Source organism: Branchiostoma lanceolatum, chromosome 9 (genome assembly GCF_035083965.1).
Source record: "Branchiostoma lanceolatum isolate klBraLanc5 chromosome 9, klBraLanc5.hap2, whole genome shotgun sequence".
Taxonomy (NCBI): Eukaryota; Metazoa; Chordata; class Leptocardii; order Amphioxiformes; family Branchiostomatidae; genus Branchiostoma; species Branchiostoma lanceolatum.
In genome coordinates, this window is record NC_089730.1 from 4,189,696 (window position 1) to 4,210,335 (window position 20,640).

Sequence of the window (20,640 nt, forward strand, 5' to 3'; positions counted from 1 at the left end):
CTACTTTGTTGTGATTTTATGTGATATCAACATAACTTAAACTAGTATGAGACAGTAAAATACTATAAGAACATGGCATCATGCATATCTACTCATGTAGTAAATTATTGTTTGAGCCCATGATATGATAACCAATGCAACAATATGTACTTAATCTATTAATGCCATCCATCCTGCAGGTATAGGAATTATAGATAAGGTAAATGATATCATGTAATGGAATGATGATAGTCAGTATCACACGTTTTTATGTTTTTATACTAATGACATTTCCTGATACACCATCACTAGGGGTGGGTACCGGTACAGAAAATTCAGGTCCGGTCCAGGTCCAGGTCCAGAGGGCCAGGTCCAGGTCCGGACCTGGACCTGTACCTGATTATAGTAGTGTCGCAGTACATCATATTTTGGGGAGTGATTTACTTGATTGCAAGTATATGCATGTGTCCGACAATAACGCCATGTCTGGAACGATATGATTTCTTAGGCTCGCACTGTCTTAAAACTAACTATACTCGCCTCGCCGTGTGTTGACTCATCCTTTAGGTGTTTCTTGATATGATTCACAGCTAACATCTTCGAAAAAGAGCAACCACGACTCGTTAAATCTGCTGTTTTGTATTTTCTTAGACCGATAATATCATTATATGTCATTATGTGACCGCCTGCTGGTAGTCTTGTACTGTGAATTTTCTAATCGGTCAAAAGTCTGGTCCACTGATTTTTTCCGGACCGTTTTTTTTGGACCGGTCCACACAAAAATACCGGTTTTGTACCGGTACACGGTACCGGTACCCACCCCTAACCATCACAGATAATGATACATATAATAATTGAAACCCAACTTACGTAGCGTCTTATTCATCTCGTGAAGACGCTGCTCCAATGCGGCTGTTCGGCTGAGATCTTTGTCCCGGTTGCTCTTCAAGGCGTCAACAGTGGTGGAAAGTTTGCGTATGTCGTCTTGATCACGCTTCAAAGCGTCAACACTGGCGGACACGTCGTCTTGGTCGCGCTTCAAGGCGTCAACAGTGGTGGAAAGTTGGCGCATTTCGTCTTGGTCACGCTTTAAGGCGTCAACACTGGCGGACATGTCGTCTTGGTCGCGATTCAAGGCGTCAACAGTGGTGGAAAGTTTGCGCAAGTCGTCTTGGTCACGCTTCAAGGCGTCAACAGTGGTGGACAGTTGGCGCATGTCGTCTTGGTAACGCTTCAAGGCGTCAACAATGGTGGACAGTTGGCGTATGTCGTCTTGGTAACGCTTCAAGGCGTCAACAGTGGTGGACAGTTTGCGCATGTCGTCTTGGTCACGCTTCAAGGCGTCAACAGTGGTGGACAGTTGGCACATGTCGTCTTGGTCACGCTTTAAGGCGTCAACAGTGGTGGAAAGTTTGCGCATGTCGTCTTGATCACGTTTTAAGGCGTCAACAGTGGTGGACATGTCGTCTTGGTCGCGATTCAAGGCGTCAACAGTGGTGGAAAGTTTGCGCAAGTCGTCTTGGTCACGCTTCAAGGCGTCAACAGTGGTGGACAGTTGGCGCATGTCGTCTTGGTAACGCTTCAAGGCGTCAACAGTGGTGGACAGTTGGCGTTTGTCGTCTTGGTAACGCTTCAAGGCGTCAACAGTGGTGGACAGTTGGCGCATGTCGTCTTGGTCACGCTTCAAGGCGTCAACAGTGGTGGACAGTTGGCGCATGTCGTCTTGGTAACGCTTCAAGGCGTCAACAGTGGTGGACAGTTGGTGCATGTCGTCTTGATCGCGCTTCAAAATGTCAACAGTGGTAGACAGTTTGAATATTTCCTAAAGACGAATGTTCAAATACCTAATGTGAGAAAAAATGAAGGAAACAGCAAAAAGCTCGACCTTGACAGTCTCCTAAAATGACAGTTTCAGAAAAGAACAGTATTTGAGATACAATAGTGTTCACCTCTCTATTGATGAACGTCAGAGAGGCGATTCCCACAGCAACGAGGCTTAGCAGCACGACAATGCCGGCAGCCATGCAGCTGCGGTGGGAGCGGATGAAGTTACAGAGAGAACGACAGCCGCTTGCTCCACCAGGATACGTGCGACCTGTAGAGACTATGATTAATGCCCATAAACCGACTCAATAGTTTAATAAATGAATAATAACCAATAAAATGTTCACCAGGTGATTCCAGACCAAGATTGAGAACCGTCGTGGCGGGAATATTTCAGCGAAGCTGTAAATTCCGTTATTGATGATTTTTACGCACAGAAAAAAGAGTAGTGTGGTGAAAACATAGATATGTTTTCACCACACTAGAATGGTGGTACATCTGTATTTTGAAAATTACGAATTTGTATTAATTATGCAAATCACAACTTCATTTGCATAATTGATATTTATCGATATTCCTTTCTTTCTCAGTTACATATGTCACATGTTTGAGAGTCCTATCATAGAATGCAGTGGATTTATAAACTGTACTCACTAACTATGCAAATCAGAAAGACTGCATGATGTGTGAGTACGGCGGCTTTTATAATAGGTTACCAGGGAGGTTTAAAACATTTAGATACACGATGTCAACAGAGACAGTGAAATAAGATGCTTACATGAAAATTGCATTTCAAAACCTCATTGAGACATCCTATATTCCACCAATAACAACGTTTCATTTGTAGAATCATCTGCAATACAGAAACAAAGGTGGCCATAGTGGCGGGAAAATTCAAGCCGCTCGGATGGAAAGTAGCGAATGAGGGTATAAATTCACCATTCCTAAAGCTACCTATGTCTCGGATAGAAAAACCTTACAATTGGCCAAAAAAGACATATGAGATTTCTGCATGGATTATGCAAATTAGGTCCTCATTAGCATAATGCACATTCATGTGTATTCAATTTTCCTTAAGGTGCAGACACCTCCGACATGACAATAGTAGCATTTACGATATGGGGAATATAAGGTTCTTCATAAATTACACAAATGAGGTCCTCATTATGATAATTCATATTCATTTCCTAAATGTACCTAAACCTCAAATATGACATCCATAGCATTCACCGTAAGGGAAATACACATTTCTACATAAATTATAAAGGGATCCACATGAGCATAATATACATCCATGTGTATTCACCCTTCCTGAAGATCTTGGTTCTCCCGTCGTTGCGTTATTAGATACCTACACTTCAAATATGACATCCGTGGCATTTACCGTAAGGGAAGTAAACTTTTTTTGCATAGATTATGCAAATGACTCCTCATTAGCATAATTTACATCCAGGTGTATTCACCTTTCCTAAAGGTACCTACACTTCCAATATGGCATCCGGAACATTTGCCGTAAGGAATATATAACTTCCTGTATAAATTATGCAAACAATATCCTCATTATCATAATTTACATCCTGGTGTATTCATCTTTCCTAAAGCTACCTACACCTCCAATATGGCATCCGTAGCATTATCCGTAAGGGAAATACTATTTGCATGAATTATGAAAATGACGTCATCATTAGCATAATCTTTATTCAGGTTATTCTCCTTTCCTAAATCTACCTACGCTTACAATATGACATCCGTGGCATTTACCATTAGGGAATTATGAAGTTTCCGCATATTTTCATAATCCTCATTTGCATAATTTACATTCAGGTATATTCACCTGACCTTAAAGTACGTACACCACTAATTTGACATCCGTAGCATTTACCATAAGGAAAATATAAGTCTTTACATTAGAAGAAGAAGAGGAACAAGAAGAAAGAGGAACACGCCAGCAAAAACAATATATTTCCTCCCTGTATAGAGAGGGACATGTAACAATACCCTGATTTTCTAGAAATTATCTAACATGCTGTCCAAAATAAGCACGTCCCGGTGGAATTTGAAGACAGAAAAATAGATGTGCCTGTGCGTTTATTTGGGACACGAGAGAAAGAGAAAAATTTGTGAATGGGAGGTGTGGCCAATCTTTTTTTTAATTGGGAAAAATAGCAGGGGCGATTCGGAGAAAAAACAAATAGAAGTGGTTTGGCCTAATATAGGATATTTAGTTGTGCCACATTTCCTTGTCTTTGTCTAAAAGGCAAAAAAATACTGTGAGATGATTTTAACATAAAGCAAAAAAGAGTGGAGTCTGTGGTAAAATTGTCCATCGGTATATTGGTATTATTTTTGCCTCATGAATATTCGCAGATAGCAGATGACTTTAATAGGTTTTTTTCTGTATGAATCCAACTGATTTGCATCAGCTTGCCTGATACAACAATGTATCGCAAATACTCTTTGAATGAACATTTCTTCTGATAGTACAAATATCCACTAAGAAAGGGAAAGTTACAAAACAGTCGGTTACCTGCAGACGTTGCGTGACGTTTCACAGCTTCGGCTTCTTCGTTCGTCTGTGAAGACGTTTCTTGTTCTTCTTGCAACTTGTCAGAATCGCCGTTGCCATGGCGGACACGCCCGCGTGAGCGACTCTGATGGACAGGAGGAGGTTGGGGCGGCGGCCCGCTGTTTTGGACCCCCGGCTGGGGCGACCCCTGCCGCCCACGTAAAGACGGCGGGAGATCATCGTCCTTGATTGTATTGTACACCCTCTCGGCCTCTTCGTACGTGTCTGAAAAAGTTCCTCGGTCCTCCTGCCGCTTGTCAGAAGCGTCGTTGCGCTGACGGACAGGAGGGGGTTGGGGCAGCGGCCGGCTGGAGAAAAGGGACCGAGGCGGTTTTGCTTGCTCCGACATTTTGACTGTTCTGCGCAAGCCACCGTTGCACAGTGTATAACTGTGAAAGAAATACATGAATATAGCAAATAATACCTTAATTAGTCTGACGATGTACCTTTTTTTGCCCTTACTGACGTGGCATTGCGTGGTGCGCATGGCATGTTGTTTTTCTGCAAGTGGCAGCCTAATTTTCCGGGAAAAGCAGTTAATATGGGCTGGGAGGCAGAAACATCAAACAGATTGTACGTGAGAACTCTTAATGCAGTCGATGACACACGTGTTTTACTGGAGACAATATAGAATCTGATCTTCCTGTGTGCACCGCAGTTTCCGTCTATTTAGATTGATATCAATAGAATGATGAGACAGTATAAGTACTTCTAAAATAACTATTCCCAAAATTATGAAATTTCGGTTATTAAAACCAATGTTTAATCACAGTTTTTCTTATAAATTATGGAAATTAGGTCTTCATTTGCATAACTTTTATGTATCAATGTCACTCCATTTCTCAAAGCCATACAAAAACTATCATAACTAACATTAAGCTCAATACATCATAACATACATGTTGACATTCAGGGAAAGATTTTACCTTATTTTTGCATTACAGTGTGCTCAGACAGGTCTTAATATCAACATGCTACCCTGCCTGCCGCCCCGGTCACCATTTGTACAGGGCAGCTGAACTCTATAATGTGTGGTAGAAAAAAAGCTATTGTAACGTTGTATGTGATTGTTCCACGGCCTCATACCTTCGCCAGATGTTTTTAATTTTTTCGACTGATGTATCAAGTGTTGCTCATTTATCATGCAAATGTCGTCATATAGTTTGCGTGAATCATATCAGTTGGTCATCTTCTCTGAAGTAGCGGAAGTGTTATCTAAACAAACAAGGCCATTCTAGCATTCCCTTATCAATTATGCAAATTAGGTCCTCATTTGCGTTGTTTATATTCAACCATTTCAGCCTTCACATAATTAACTTTCAAATGCCACAATTTTGAAATTCGAGTCATTCACCAATATGGAACGACAGTATTTTCTCGAACATTATGCAAATTAGGTCTGCATTTGCATAACTTTTATCTATCAATGTCCCCCCATTTCTCAGTTACATATGTTACAGTTACACTTTGAATGCCGTGGGTTTATAAATTAGCTCATTGATTATGAGACCTACCGGCATACCAACTATCAAGACAATCCATTCTATAGTTATCGTGTTCATACACAGACACACACGCTCCGCAAAACATAACCTTTTTGGCAAAGGTAATGATTACTCAGTGTGTGTCATCATTACAAGATAGAATGATACACAAACATAAGTTATCCTTCGATACCGTTTTTTTATATCAACATAAGCAGCTTTCAGCATCTACATGTGAACTAGGAACAAGAAAATGGGACAGAAGTTATCCTTCGATACCGTTTTTTTATATCAACATAAGCAGCTTTCAGCATCTACATGTGAACTAGGAACAAGTGTAGGGATAGACAATGGGACAGAAGTAATCCTTCGATACCGTTTTTTATATCAACATAAGCAGCTTTCAGCATCTACATGTGAACTAAGAACAAGACAATGGGACAGAAGTTATCCTTCGATACCGTTTTTTATATCAACATAAGCAGCTTTCAGCATCTACATGTGAACTAGGAACAAGAAAATGGGACAGAAGTTATCCTTCGATACCGTTTTTTTATATCAACATAAGCAGCTTTCAGCATCTACATGTGAACTAGGAACAAGAAAATGGGACAGAAGTTATCCTTCGATACCGTTTTTTTATATCAACATAAGCAGCTTTCAGCATCTACATGTGAACTAGGAACAAGAAAATGGGACAGAAGTTATCCTTCGATACCGTTTTTTTAATATCAACATAAGCAGCTTTCAGCATCTACATGTGAACTAGGAACAAGTGTAGGGATAGACAATGGGACAGAAGTTATCCTTCGATACCGTTTTTTATATCAACATAAGCAGCTTTCAGCATCTACATGTGAACTAGGAACAAGAAAATGGGACAGAAGTTATCCTTCGATACCGTTTTTTTTATATCAACATAAGCAGCTTTCAGCATCTACATGTGAACTAGGAACAAGTGTAGGGATAGACAATGGGACAGAAGTTATCCTTCGATACCGTTTTTTATATCAACATAAGCAGCTTTCAGCATCTACATGTGAACTAGGAACAAGAAAATGGGACAGAAGTTATCCTTCGATACCGTTTTTTTTATATCAACATAAGCAGCTTTCAGCATCTACATGTGAACTAGGAACAAGAAAATGGGACAGAAGTTATCCTTCGATACCGTTTTTTTTATATCAACATAAGCAGCTTTCAGCATCTACATGTGAACTAGGAACAAGTGTAGGGATAGACAATGGGACAGAAGTTATCCTTCGATACCGTTTTTTATATCAACATAAGCAGCTTTCAGCATCTACATGTGAACTAGGAACAAGACAATGGGACAGAAGTTATCCTTCGATACCGTTTTTTATATCAACATAAGCAGCTTTCAGCATCTACATGTGAACTAGGAACAAGAAAATGGGACAGAAGTTATCCTTCGATACCGTTTTTTTATATCAACATAAGCAGCTTTCAGCATCTACATGTGAACTAGGAACAAGAAAATGGGACAGAAGTTATCCTTCGATACCGTTTTTTTATATCAACATAAGCAGCTTTCAGCATCTACATGTGAACTAGGAACAAGTGTAGGGATAGACAATGGGACAGAAGTTATCCTTCGATACCGTTTTTTATATCAACATAAGCAGCTTTCAGCATCTACATGTGAACTAAGAACAAGACAATGGGACAGAAGTTATCCTTCGATACCGTTTTTTATATCAACATAAGCAGCTTTCAGCATCTACATGTGAACTAGGAACAAGAAAATGGGACAGAAGTTATCCTTCGATACCGTTTTTTTTATATCAACATAAGCAGCTTTCAGCATCTACATGTGAACTAGGAACAAGAAAATGGGACAGAAGTTATCCTTCGATACCGTTTTTTTTATATCAACATAAGCAGCTTTCAGCATCTACATGTGAACTAGGAACAAGTGTAGGGATAGACAAGTGAAAACTTGATGAAGAAAGCTGATATATGTTGTAGTTATAACGTACGTTGTAGACCGACATAATCTCAGCACCAAGGACAGGACTGTCCATGTGTGAATGGCTTATAACACCTACTAACATAATTCCACCAGGGTACATACTTCGGAAACCCTGAAAAGATACATCCAAACAGATCTCCAACCCAACGTCCTCCAGTATAATACACTTCCGTATATCTAAACTATGCATACCTAGGGGATGCTGCACTAGAGATTTCTCAAACCCACTATTTTTCAACGTGGCGGGTTTATGTAACCCGGCGGTGTTAATGGAGGTTATGTATGTTGGTGTTCAGGACCAAGGACAGAGCTATAGAGACGGTGCTAGAAAATAGAGAAAAATTTCAGTTTGGCTGGTCCCACGGAAATTTCTTATCTGATAAAAGGTTCCTCCTGTTTTATGTTTTTTTTGTAATATGTAACGCCCATTCTTGTTGAGAATATAGAAATGTATTTTCAGAATATGACAAATAATCCATCTAGTAATTCATCCACTTATTTTCAGCCGGGTGATGACGTCATGGTCGTACCCAGCATTCCCAAGAAGGAAGAGTCCACTCGTTTCCCCAAGGGGGTGACCAGGGTCGCGCTGCCGTCGGGGAAAGACTACATGCGGCTCACCCCCCATCCCTGAAATGGACATGACCCATTCTAATATTACTTCGTTCGAAGGTCTAGTGGGTATCTCACTAAACTTCATCGATAAAGACGAATTTCTTGACACTTTTTCCCATTTTAGTCATTCTTGTACGAAAATATCGACTTAAATTGACCCAGGTGTCTTGATAAGACGCATAGGGATGGCGCCCATCTTTATTACTGTGGCCCTTGGGCCACACATTTGTGCAAGTCACTACAGTACGGGGCTGGTCCGCTGGTAGTGATGTGTGTGTTTAACTTTAATGCTCTTTCCCAAGTGCTGAGGGCTAAGCAGAGAAAGCCGTATGTAGCCGGATGTACCATTTTTAAAGTCTTTGGTATTACTCGAACTCACGACCTACCGTGTGCAAGGCGAACACTCTACCAACTAAGCCACCGGTTGTCGGCATGATATTCCCATTAGAAAGTCAAAGGTAACACAAATCCAAGGTAGGACGTAGCGACGCCGCCAACGCAGTCCAGTCAGATACCCGCTTTACTTTGAAGGTTAGGTCTTTTGGATGCTACTTCGTTTAGATTTCACTTCTAAAGTTATCAATCGCCCGAATCGTGTATCTCATGGACATGTTAGTTTTGTCCATGTATTTAGGCTATGTTGATTCGATCATATGGATGACATCTGCACTCACATCAATTTTCGCCCCCCCCCCCAAGTTTTCTACCATACTGTAGATCGTACAAGCTGCAAAATGAGAAAATATATGCCATAAATTGCCAAAACAAATTGCGGAAAACGTATACTTGTTATGGAATGCCTAAGTCGAAGAAAAAGATGTGAAAGAACAAAAATGCAGAATCTATTGTTCGGTATACCATACTCTGAGTGTTTAATCATTTGTTCAAGCTCCCTAACCACTTAGATTTCATAATGTAGGCATGTGAATGCCGGCATCAGTTTGTCAGTGCCCAGAGCTAAGGGATGTCACCCTATATTCGCATCAACGTGGCCTTAGTGAGAAAAAGTAAACACGCATTCTGTGGGGAATGGAAGGCCATGCTAAAAATAAGCTCTTGAATTTTCTGCCTGTATCAGAAACATACTGTCGCACGCTAGACTTCTCGCACAATAGATGTGATTACATGTACGTCTTAATGAAAAGAGCATTGAGGCCCTATATCAAAGATGTAGTGAATATATATATATATATATATAGCGTTTGTCGGTGCCAATCAAAGCATCAGAGATTAACAGCTATGTTCATCTATCTGCTATATCTATTGAAGTAATTGAATTTCATTGAAAAAGATATTGTATCGAAAAATAAAGTACTTAGTCTTTATGATTTGGTTGCTTGAGAAGAGACTCATTAGTTCTCATGCTTTTTCCTAATAAAATCTGCTTTTTGTCTTGACACTGACTTGTTCTGTAGATAACTGTCATATTTTCTGCATGCAACCTTCTAGCGTGACAAGAACAATCCGAGTAAGCTATTACACACACTTACATGTATGCATATGTACACTTTACGTTTTCCACCATTGTAGCAATGCATGGTCTGACAGTGTAAGTAAAAAACAGCATTAAACTGTTAATATTTGCATAGCCTGGTGTAAACTAGTAAGTAACATTTAGTTTAGTTTCTTGTCGTTCACATGGACCAAAGTCATTGGTTCTAACCACAGCTAATGAATTGAACAAAACGTACTTTTAACTAGTCCGCCTCCTTCCCCAACGTGTGAAATGAAACACCTCTTATGGTCTCATTCCTGTATTACTCCGCGTGTAGATGCCCAAAGAATCCGTCCAAAAACCATAACCGGGCATAAGAGGCGTGTGTTTAGGTGGATAATAAATTGCCTTTTATCGGCCCGACCTGATATACGAAGAATTTGAGATGAAAGCTTGTCTACAACTGTCAGGATTAGGTAGGAAAGTTTCGTCATTCCAGCGATAGGATACGAGCGATACGCATTTTTCTATGAGTGCTGCGGTCGGCGCAGGCGGTACAACAGCGGCCTCGTGCGGATAGTGGGTACTTGCAGTTTGAAATGCGATAAATATCGTTGTCACGGTTAGTTTTGGGTGAATCTTTTTTTGCTGCATGACGAACACGTGTGCTTCCAACAGAAAGTAAAACGACTCCATCATTTTTTTTCTAGATTTTTAGTCATAAAGTTGTGTATTTCAACGTTGATTCCAATAGAACAGCCTAACACAGGAATGAGACCTTATACCAAGATAGTGGGGGGACTAAATAGTTAGCGCCTGCGCCTAGACCCCATGATGAGAGACCAGGGTCTCGTGAGTAAAAACCAGGGTTTAAACCATTGAAAATCCATTTTGGTGGGATTTTTTTTAAAAATCTGGGCAGTATAGGAGTGACTGTGGTAGGTTAGACTCTGTATTTGATGAAGTAGTTAAAATAAATGGTCTGCCTCTACCTTGTGGATTTTGGCATTCCCCTTGATATAGTGGGATGGTCTTCAACTGGGTGTCTGAAGCCTGTAGGACCTATCCTTCTTTGGCAGTCCAGTCTCGGAAGACTATCTGTGCGCCTCTGGATAAGGACCTATCCAAGGTCTCTGATTAGGGGGGGGGGGGTATCTGGAGAATAGCCGTATAGAATTGTCAGGAATGAATCTGATGACAGTTGACATAACTGATTAGTAGTGGAGGGTAAGATTTAGTAGTCTGATGTGTTTATTCCTGAGATAATGACACCTTCTTTTTCTTCACTTCCCAATAGGCCTACATGTTTTACTGGCATAGTGGCATTTATTGTAACTGTTTAGTCTCCCCTATAGCCACGCCCACCTGAAAGCACCACGTACTTGCAACTTCCCGGCACCGTGACCGTGACCAAAGTTTCGCCCATACTTAAGCATTACAGGCCTTATATATGATATGCCAATTGCACAGGTCTAAAAAATCAATCTCTTTACCAGAATTTTCAAACGATAGGGCACTTGGTAGGTATTTGAGGAATGAAGACCCCTTTATAACTCATTCATGATTACCGAGACATAGCTGACCAAAGTTTCGCCCATACTTAAGCATTAAAGGCCTCATATATGATATGCCAATGGCACAGGTAAAAAAAATCAATCTCGCTGATGTGAAGGCATCCGGATACACATTGGAGCAGCTGTAAGAGCGGGCTCAGATCGCACCAGATGGAGGGAGCTAGTCCGTGGACTATTCCCAAGGATGGGTAGTAGGCCCAAGTAAGTAAGTAAGTAAAGGAGTACCCGATTATCTAACCCTATCCAGACTGGGGGGGGGGGAGGGGCTAAAAGTGCCCGCGCCAACTTTGACATCGTATAACTGCCGAGCGACATTTGCTAGGACAACCAAACTTGGTGACTTTTCCTAAAATTTAGTTGGCAACAATATCATGATAATTGTATAAGTTTATCATTTTTCGTGTTGCCATGGCAACGGGTCTCTGAAAGGCATTTTATGCAAAAATCACTGATTTTTCTAAAACAATGATATTTCTTAGGTTTTCTTGCTCAACCACACTAGTTTTCCTACATGTTTAATGTCATATGTCATAAGATGTAACTTTCATGATTTAATATTCATAATTTTTGCTAATTTGATGTCATAACGTCACCAAAATTCTAGGAATTATAAAACTTTACATGAACATCACTCCCTGCAAATTTGGGAACTAGAGTTCCACGAACACATATCTTCGCCGAATAAGCAAGGGTTTCTATAAAGAGTGCAGAGTGCGGTGTTTTTATAGAGTTCTTACATCTATTATGTTTATAAATGTTACCTCATATATTAAGCTGAGTCTATCAATTGACAGTTTGTTGTTATATTAAGGCAACACAGAAGATGATGATAATTACAGTAACTCTGATACTGTCTTGTACATGTCCACGGACATAAACGTGATCTAGAAGGGTACTATTGTCAGTGGAGCTTGAACTGTCCCGTTACGAATTACAAGGATTTGGGGAGGAAGAGGTCGAAATTGAAGTCACCAAGGATAATTCTCAAGATGTCACTTGGAACTTGATGTATGAAGTTTCTGTAGTCTATCGATAAAGGCTGCTTCAGGCAAGGAGTGTGGTCTGTAGATGTTAATGCTGTTGACTGTGGTCGATAGTTTAGTGACTGTGGTATCTACTTGTATGGAGCTGTGTAGGATTGACGTCCTGTGTTTGTTGATGTTAGCTCCCCACAAGCGGGTGATGTGGTGCTGCCTGACCCATATAAGGAATACAGAGCATCAATCTTGAGCCCAAGTGACAAACAGGTGTTTGTCAGTCGACAAGAGGTACTTTAACGCAATTATAAACAAGCCTATTTCACCACTTAATTAGACCCTGATTACAATTTCATACATCTAGATTTGTTAATCATTACCTCAACAAGGTACCTGTCAAAAACAATGCAAATTCATCAAACCCTACCTGAGATATTTGCCTCCAAAGGTAACATAAAAAAGGCCCCACTGCAGTTCTAAGCAAGCCACTAGGGGATCTAAACTTACATCACTTACTCCCTGCCCCAAGAGCTATAAACCACATAAAAATCATGACTATAGCACTTGCATGAAATTTGACTACAAGCTATTGGCGAATTGATAAACTATCCTCATTTATTATGCAAATTATTTCCTTATTTGCATGATAAGTATTCAATAATGTAAAGCATCACCCAAACTATTCACATGCCATGAATTATGATAATCCATCAATCCCTGCTGGATTCATTCGTCTCCAAAGGTAACAAGAAAAATGCCAACTGCAGTTCCGAACAAGCAGCTAGGGGGCCTTAATTTACACCACTCACTTGCTGTTCCAGAAGCTATCTACCACCTAAAAATGATGAGCCTGACGCCTCCAGAAAATTTGGCCTCAAACGTTGAAGCTCCGCTGCAGTACCTTAGATATCCGCTAGGCGGCCCATTATCGAACTTGACCTTCCTCTTTGACACCCCTACCCATCCACTTAATATCATGCACAGCCGCCAACAGCTCCTCGAGTTATGCTGGCGACATACAAACTCACGCACATACAAAGCATGCTTCAGTACTGTAGGGAAACGCCAGATAGATCATTTTCGAACTTGACTTCCGTTTCTACAACAGCTACACAACTACAAAAAATCGTGAAGATCCATCAACGTTTCCGTCACTTTTTTTGCCTGCATACAAACACAAAAAATCCAAAGTACGCTGCAGTACTGTCGAAAAACGCAAGGTGAACCATTTTCGAACTTGACCTTCCTTTGCACAACCACTACACACCTAGCAAAAATCATAAAGATTCATCGAAGCTTTCTTGAGTTATGCTCTTGACATACATACAGACATACCTAACAGATTTCTCTACCGAAAACATTATCTTCTCCGAGTACAAGTACTCGGCGAAGATAATTACCTTTGCCAAGAATTCTATGTATTCGTTATTGTGTGTTTGTGTGTTTGTGAGTGTATGTGTGTGTGTGTGTGTGTGTGTGTGTGTGTGTGTGTGCGTGTGTGTGTGTGTGTGTACACGATAACTCGAAAAGGCTTAGGGTATACATGACAGTCGCAAGGCCAAACCTTGAGTATGTGGACATTGTCTGGTCAAGTGTTACCAAACGTGATCAAAGTACTGTGGTATATACGGCAAGGGATTGGACATTGTAGAAAACAGCACATTTCAAAAGATGACAGAAAACATTACATGGAATGATATTGCACCCAAAGGATTTCATAGATATTTGAATTAAGTAGGACAAGGAAGAGACCAATTGTGTCCGTTTCATGAAAAATGTCGCACTTACAAATTATGTATCAAGACCTCCTGATATTAAGAGTCTGTTGCCCAAGAAATTAACGTCTGCATGAACGTGTGTTTATATCTGTGGGAAATTCCCTTTTAGGCAGCCCAACTGATCTCAAGTGTCAAATTGATGAAATCTTGTTTGTTACTGAAGAAATTAGCAGGCAAAGTTTGGCAGAAAGTTTGGCAGCCGCGCTCGAGGTCGGACGTTGTGCGTGATGCGGTCGAGCGCTTACAGCTAGAAAATGCCTTTTTTGGGTGTAGTTGAGTACAGTTTGTAATTGCTATAAACAGATATTGCTATAAACAGATATAAACAAGGTTTTCTTGCTCAACCACACTAGTTTTCCTACATGTATAATATCATATGTCATAAGATGTAACTTTCATGATTAAATATTCATAATTTTTGCTAATTTGACGTCATAAGGTCACCAAAATTCTAGGAATTATAAAACTTTACATGAACATCACTCCCTGCAAATTTGGGAACTAGAGTCCACGAACACATATCTTCACCGAATACGCAAGGGTTTCTATTAAGAGTGCAGAGTGCGGTGTTTTTATAGAGTTCTTACATCTATTATGTTTATAAATGTTACCTCATATATTAAGCTGAGTCTATCAATTGACAGGCATGTTTGTGAGTGGATAGTGTTCAGTGCCAAGGACAGGCATGTTTGTGAGTGGATAGTGTTCGGTGCCAAGGACAGGCATGTTTGTGAGTGGATAGTGTTCAGTGCCAAGGACAGGCATGTTTGTGAGTGGATAGTGTTCAGTGCCAAGGACAGGCATGTTTGTGAGTGGATAGTGTTCAGTGCCAAGGACAGACATGTTTGTGAGTGGATAGTGTTCAGTGCAAAGGACAGGCATGTTTGTGAGTGGATAGTGTTCAGTGCCAAGGACAGACATGTTTGTGAGTGGATAGTGTTCAGTGCCAAGGACAGGCATGTTTGTGAGTGTATAGTGTGCAGTGCCAAGGACAGGCATGTTTGTGAGTGGATAGTGTGCAGTGCCAAGGACAGGCATGTTTGTGAGTGGGTAGTGTTCAATGCCAAGGACAGACATGTTTGTGAGTGGATAGTGTTCAGTGCAAAGGACAGGCATGTTTGTGAGTGGGTAGTGTTCAGTGTCAAGGACAGGTGTGTTTGTGAGTGTGTATTCAGCATCAAAGGCGGATATACTTGTGAGTGGACAGTGCTCAGTAGCAGGGACAGGTGTGTTTGTGAGTGGATAGTGTTCAGTACCAAGGGCAGGCATGTTTGAGTGCGGATATTGTTCAGTGTTGGGTGGCAAATAACTTGTGGTGTACGGAAGATTATCATAATATTATAATGAGCTAAGGTGCGAGTAGACGGCCATAAATATGCAAAAGCCTAATTGCAGATAAACAGGTACAAGGAGACACATGGAAGACAAAGAAGACCGATTGGGTGTTAGATTTGCCGAACTTCCTTTACCCCACCAGGCTCCTTCACAGCGCCCATCTAAGCTACCCGTCTTAATCCATCGGATACGTGAGAATAGAGAAAACAATTTCTTTGACAAGATTATATCGACTTCCGTAAGGACTTATACAACTATACAAATAGACCTACAACTGGGTACCACAGAATGAACCTACGGATACCGAATTCGACCTGAAATTAATTATCACAAACTTCTAATCCTGGAGACGGTAAACATAAGGTCCCTTCTCAGCACCTGGAACTAGCCAACTCGACCTCCAAACAGGCTAGAAACGAAAACCAACTATCCCTGAGTCCCTCCCGAGCCCCCCTCCCCCGGCCCACAACTCTCTTCTTCTCTATTGCTCCCCATCCACCGCCGTTCGACCACTCCGTCGTAGCTCGACAAGACAGAAAATACGCGTTCTGAAGCTTAAATACGGTTCTGTGGACAGGTGATAGAGTACAGGTGGTTTGTGAGGTCACGTGGACAGCTTCCGACCAGGTGTCGCCTCTTAATGACGCGAAACCCGGTCAGAAGCGCCCAAGTGTCTCACTTAGAATAGTTATCTAGTCTACTGTGAAAAGTCTATGTTAACCATGGTTGAGTTTGACTTCTTGTTTGAAGGCAGTGGAAAATAAAGTGATCCACGTTTTGCATTATAAGTGGGTTGGTTGATTTTAGTAGAAACATGGATTAGTGTAAATCATTCAAATAGTTAAAGCTCGGAGAAAATATGTAAGCTGGTTTTATATAATTCTTTTCTTTCAGCGTCATATAGAGGACATTGCCAAATAAAATGTATTTTATTTTCCACTGCGTTCATTGTACAAAACTTAGTTAATACATATTCTCTCATGAGCAGGTAGCTTTTTATATCTACCCTTCTCTATTTCTAGTGGGTGTACGCTTAATAGTGATTGTTTTTATTGTTGCTTTGTCGGATAAGGTCTCATTACTGTATTACTCCGAGTGGGTACTAAAAGAGTCCGTTGCCCAAAAAAATGAACGGCTGCATGAACGTGTGTCTATATCGGTGGGAAATCCCTTTTTAGCAAGCCCAGCTGATATCAAGCGTCAGACTGATGAAAGCTTGTTTGTAACTGAAGAAATTAGCAGGCAAAGTTCGGCAGCCGCACGCGAGGTCGGAAGTACACAGCCCGGGCATTGTGTGTGAATCGGTCCGGTGCTTACAGCTGGAAAGTGGCTTTTTGGGGGTGTAGACAAGTGCAGATTGTAATTGCTATCAAAATAGATTGTCTGTAGTGAAAATGTTGTCATTTTTTTTACATAATCTAGGGTAAATGTTCTCAGCATGAAATGAAAAACATTGGCACATTTTCTATATTACGAACGCGCCCATGTAAAACACGTATTTTAACATGTAATCCTATGGGGCGAAAAAAACTCATGAATGAGACCATAAAAGTCGCAAAAGCTAGGCTGAGTGTTCAATGACGGTGTGTCCAGCATCTTGCCGTATACATTTTGAGAGGAGTCGTGCCTTGTGTTTACTATATTGAACTGTTGTTTCTTTGAGACCTTTCTTACATAATTCCCACAGTGTTCTTTTGTCTTCCTCTTTGTCTTTGTTTTGAAAAAGCTCCACTGTTTGTGTTAAGATTTTTCGGTAAGTCTTGTCTTGGCATAGACTGTTATTGAAGCGCCATAATCCTGGGCCTCTTCCTTTGTTTAGTGTGGCTATTTTCACCGTTACCACTTGATAGTCTGTGTGTATAGCTGGTCTAAAATCAGTACCTATTACTCTACCTAAAAGATTCATGGATTAAGAAAAAATCTAGTCTACAGGATATCAAAGGATTGAATCTTCTCCAAGAAAAGAATTTTGCAGTTTTTGTGGATATGTTTCTCTCCAAACGTCATATAGGTTAAAAATTTTACAAATGTTGTGTACTATGGAGGCTGAGTCAGTGTAGTATGCGTTGTTTTGTTTGGAGGGCGGTTGTTTGTCTTTTTCAAGATCTATGATAATAAGGTCATATATGTTGCAGTCTAAGAGCCAACTAATAAGTTCTTTTAAGAAGCAGTTCCTATCGGTTGGTTTATTTGGAGTATATATGTGAAAAAATTGAAAATTTCCCCCCCTGATTTCGCAGTTTAGTATTTTTTTTCCAATTTTGTCTCTATGTACTTCTTGTTTGGTAATGGATACATTGTCTTTAAACAGAATGGACACTCCCCTTCTTAAATTTGATCCAGGGTTGTGAAAGCACTGTCCTTTCCATTCCGTCTTAATCAGCTTTATCATATCATGTGTGAAGTTTGTTTCCAGTGGGAAAACCACGTCCGCTTTTTTATGTTTTAACCAAGTAAATAATTGAGCTCTTCTTTCGTTATAACGTAATCCGCTAACATTAAGTGTTAACACACTAATATTTTCTTGGCAAGTCATGAGTAGTCTTTTGTGCGTAATACTCACATTCTTTTCAACTAGTATATCCAGCTCTCTGGCTGGCTGGCTGGCTCTCTATCTGGCCTGCTCTTTGTCTGTCTAACTCTCTGTATGTCTGGATATCCGTCCGTCAGGCCCTCTGTCTGACTCTCTGCCTGGCTCTCTGTCTGTCTGTCTGGCTCTCTGTCAGTCTGGCTCTCTGTCAGTATGGCTATCTGACTGGCTGGCTCGCTGACTGGCTGGCTCTCTGTCTGACTCTCTGCCTGACTCTCTGTCTGTCTAAATCTCTGTCTGTCTGTCTGTCTGTCTGTCTGTCTGTCTGTCTGTCTGTCGGGCTCTCCATCTGAAAGACTCTCTGTCTGTCTGTCAGTCTGTCTGTCTGTCTGGGTCACTGTCTGCCTGACACTCTGTCTGTCTGTCTAACTCTCTGTCTGGCTCTCTGTCTGTCTGGCTCTCTGCCTGTCTCTCTGTCTGGCTGACTCTTAGTCTGTGTCTCTGTCTGTTTTGCTCTCTGACTGGCTGGCTCTCTGTTTGTCTGTCTGACTCTCTGTCTGTTTGACTCTCTGTCTGTCTGACTCTCTGTCTGTCTGACTCTCTGTCTGTCTGACTCTCTGTCTGTTTATTTGTTTAGCTCTCTGCCAGTCAGTCTAGGTCTCTGTCTGTCTGGTTCTCTGTCTGTCTGACCCTCTGTCTGACTAGCTGTCTGATTCTCTGTTTGTCTGTCTGTCCGTCTGTCTGTCTGTCTGTCTGTCTGACTCTTTGTCTGTCTGACTGACTCTCCGTCTGTCTGACTCTTTGTCTATCTCTCTGTCTATATGAGCGAGCTTATTGAGCACATGTTGTATAACGAAGACCAGGGTAGAAATAGTCTAGACGCAGAAATAACAGAAGACGAAATTTTAGATAGCGTTAGGAACCTAAAAACAAACAAAGCACCAGGCATAGACAACCTTTTACCAGAGTTCTTTCGTGAGAGCACTCAACACTTTTGCCTTACCTGAAGTCACTGTTTAATAAGTGTTTTACACTAGGAGTTATACCACAACAGTGGACAATAGGTATTATACAGCCACTGTTTAAATCTGGCTGTAAAGATGATGCAGCAAATTACAGAAGCATAACCTTATTATCAGTGTTTGGTAAAATATTCCTTACAATCTTGGGGAATAGACTTAACAACTGGGCTCAAGTAGAAGGCAAGTTGGTGGAATCTCAAATGGGTTTCAGAAAAGGATATGGTGTGCTTGATAACCTGTTCTGTTTAAATTCTCTGATACACAAATACCTTACAAGGCCACGTGGACGTTTTTACTGTGCATTTGTTGATTTCTCCAAAGCATTTGATAGTGTAAATAGAGTGTACTTGTGGTGGAAATTGCTACAGGGGGGAGTAAGTAGCAAAATGGTGAAACTTGTGCAATCCTTATATCAGGAAGTAAAATCATGTGTCAGAGTTAAGAATCAGTTAAGTGATATGTTTAGATGTAACAAGGGAGTACGCCAGGGCTGTATCTTATCACCCTTCCTATTTGCATTCTTTATAAGAGATTTAGACGACCATTTGATACAAAGCGGTTGCAGAGGTATACAAGTAGGAGATGTGGAAATTATAAGCTTGATGTTTGCAGACGACTTAGCGCTGTGCGCTGACTCAGTAATAGGCCTCCAAAGGGTCTTAAATGCATTAAACACATATTGTAACAAATGGCAGTTAACAGTAAATTTAGTTAAGACTAAAGTAATGGTGTTTCGAAATGGGGGGAAACTTAGACGGACTGAGAGATGGTTTTATGCTGGGAGTAAAGTAGAGGTAGTAAGCACCTACAAATACTTAGGTATAATAATCTCATCAAGTGGTAATTGGTTTAAAGCACAGGAGACTCTTGCAGGTCAGGCTTCTAAAGCAATTTTCATATTAAAAAAGAGGATTCATAAATTTGGAGTGTTATCACCACAGTTTTTAAAATGTTTGACAATATGATTCTTCCTATCATGATGTACGGAAGTGAAATATGGGGTTTTCACCCTTGTAAACAATTAGATATAGTTCATAACAAATCTGTAAGTTTTACCTAGGTCTTGGACAATCCACACCAAACATCGCAGTATTGGGGGAACTGGTTAGATATCCACTGAGCACCCTCAGACACATTAGAATTATTAAGTTTTGGGTTAAAGTGTTAGAATTGAATGATAATAGATATACTAAAAAATGCTATAAACTATTATATGACCTGGACCAGGTGGATAGGAAATCCTGGGTAGGTGAGGTTAAACAGTTATTGATTGCACATGGCATGCAGGAAGCATGGTTTAACCAAGGAGTTGGGAACAAAGATGAATTTATTGAAGTATTTAAGAAAAGGACTAAACGTTATGCAATACAACTATGGAATGATCAATTGGAAATTTCAAATAGGCTGAAAACATATGGTGAAATCAAAGACAGATTCTGTACAGAAAGATATTTAAGTATTATTATATGAAATCTTTATTGACACAACAAAAGTACAGCGACTTCCGTAAGGTCTTCTACAACTAAAC

General features: G+C 40.6%; 1 protein-coding gene across 4 annotated transcripts in view; it reads left to right on the plus strand.

The window, feature by feature from the left end:
* LOC136441824 (peroxiredoxin-6-like) overlaps nt 1-9,864 on the plus strand; it is a 30,689-nt gene extending 20,825 nt beyond the window's left edge. For all 4 annotated transcript variants that reach the window (XM_066438340.1, XM_066438341.1, XM_066438339.1 and 1 more), the window contains one exon: nt 8,352-9,864. In XM_066438340.1, coding sequence (XP_066294437.1) covers nt 8,352-8,480 — 129 coding nt within the window. In that variant the 3' untranslated portion in view covers nt 8,481-9,864. The remainder of the gene's footprint in view (nt 1-8,351) is intronic.
* Nucleotides 9,865-20,640: the final 10,776 nt, after the last annotated feature.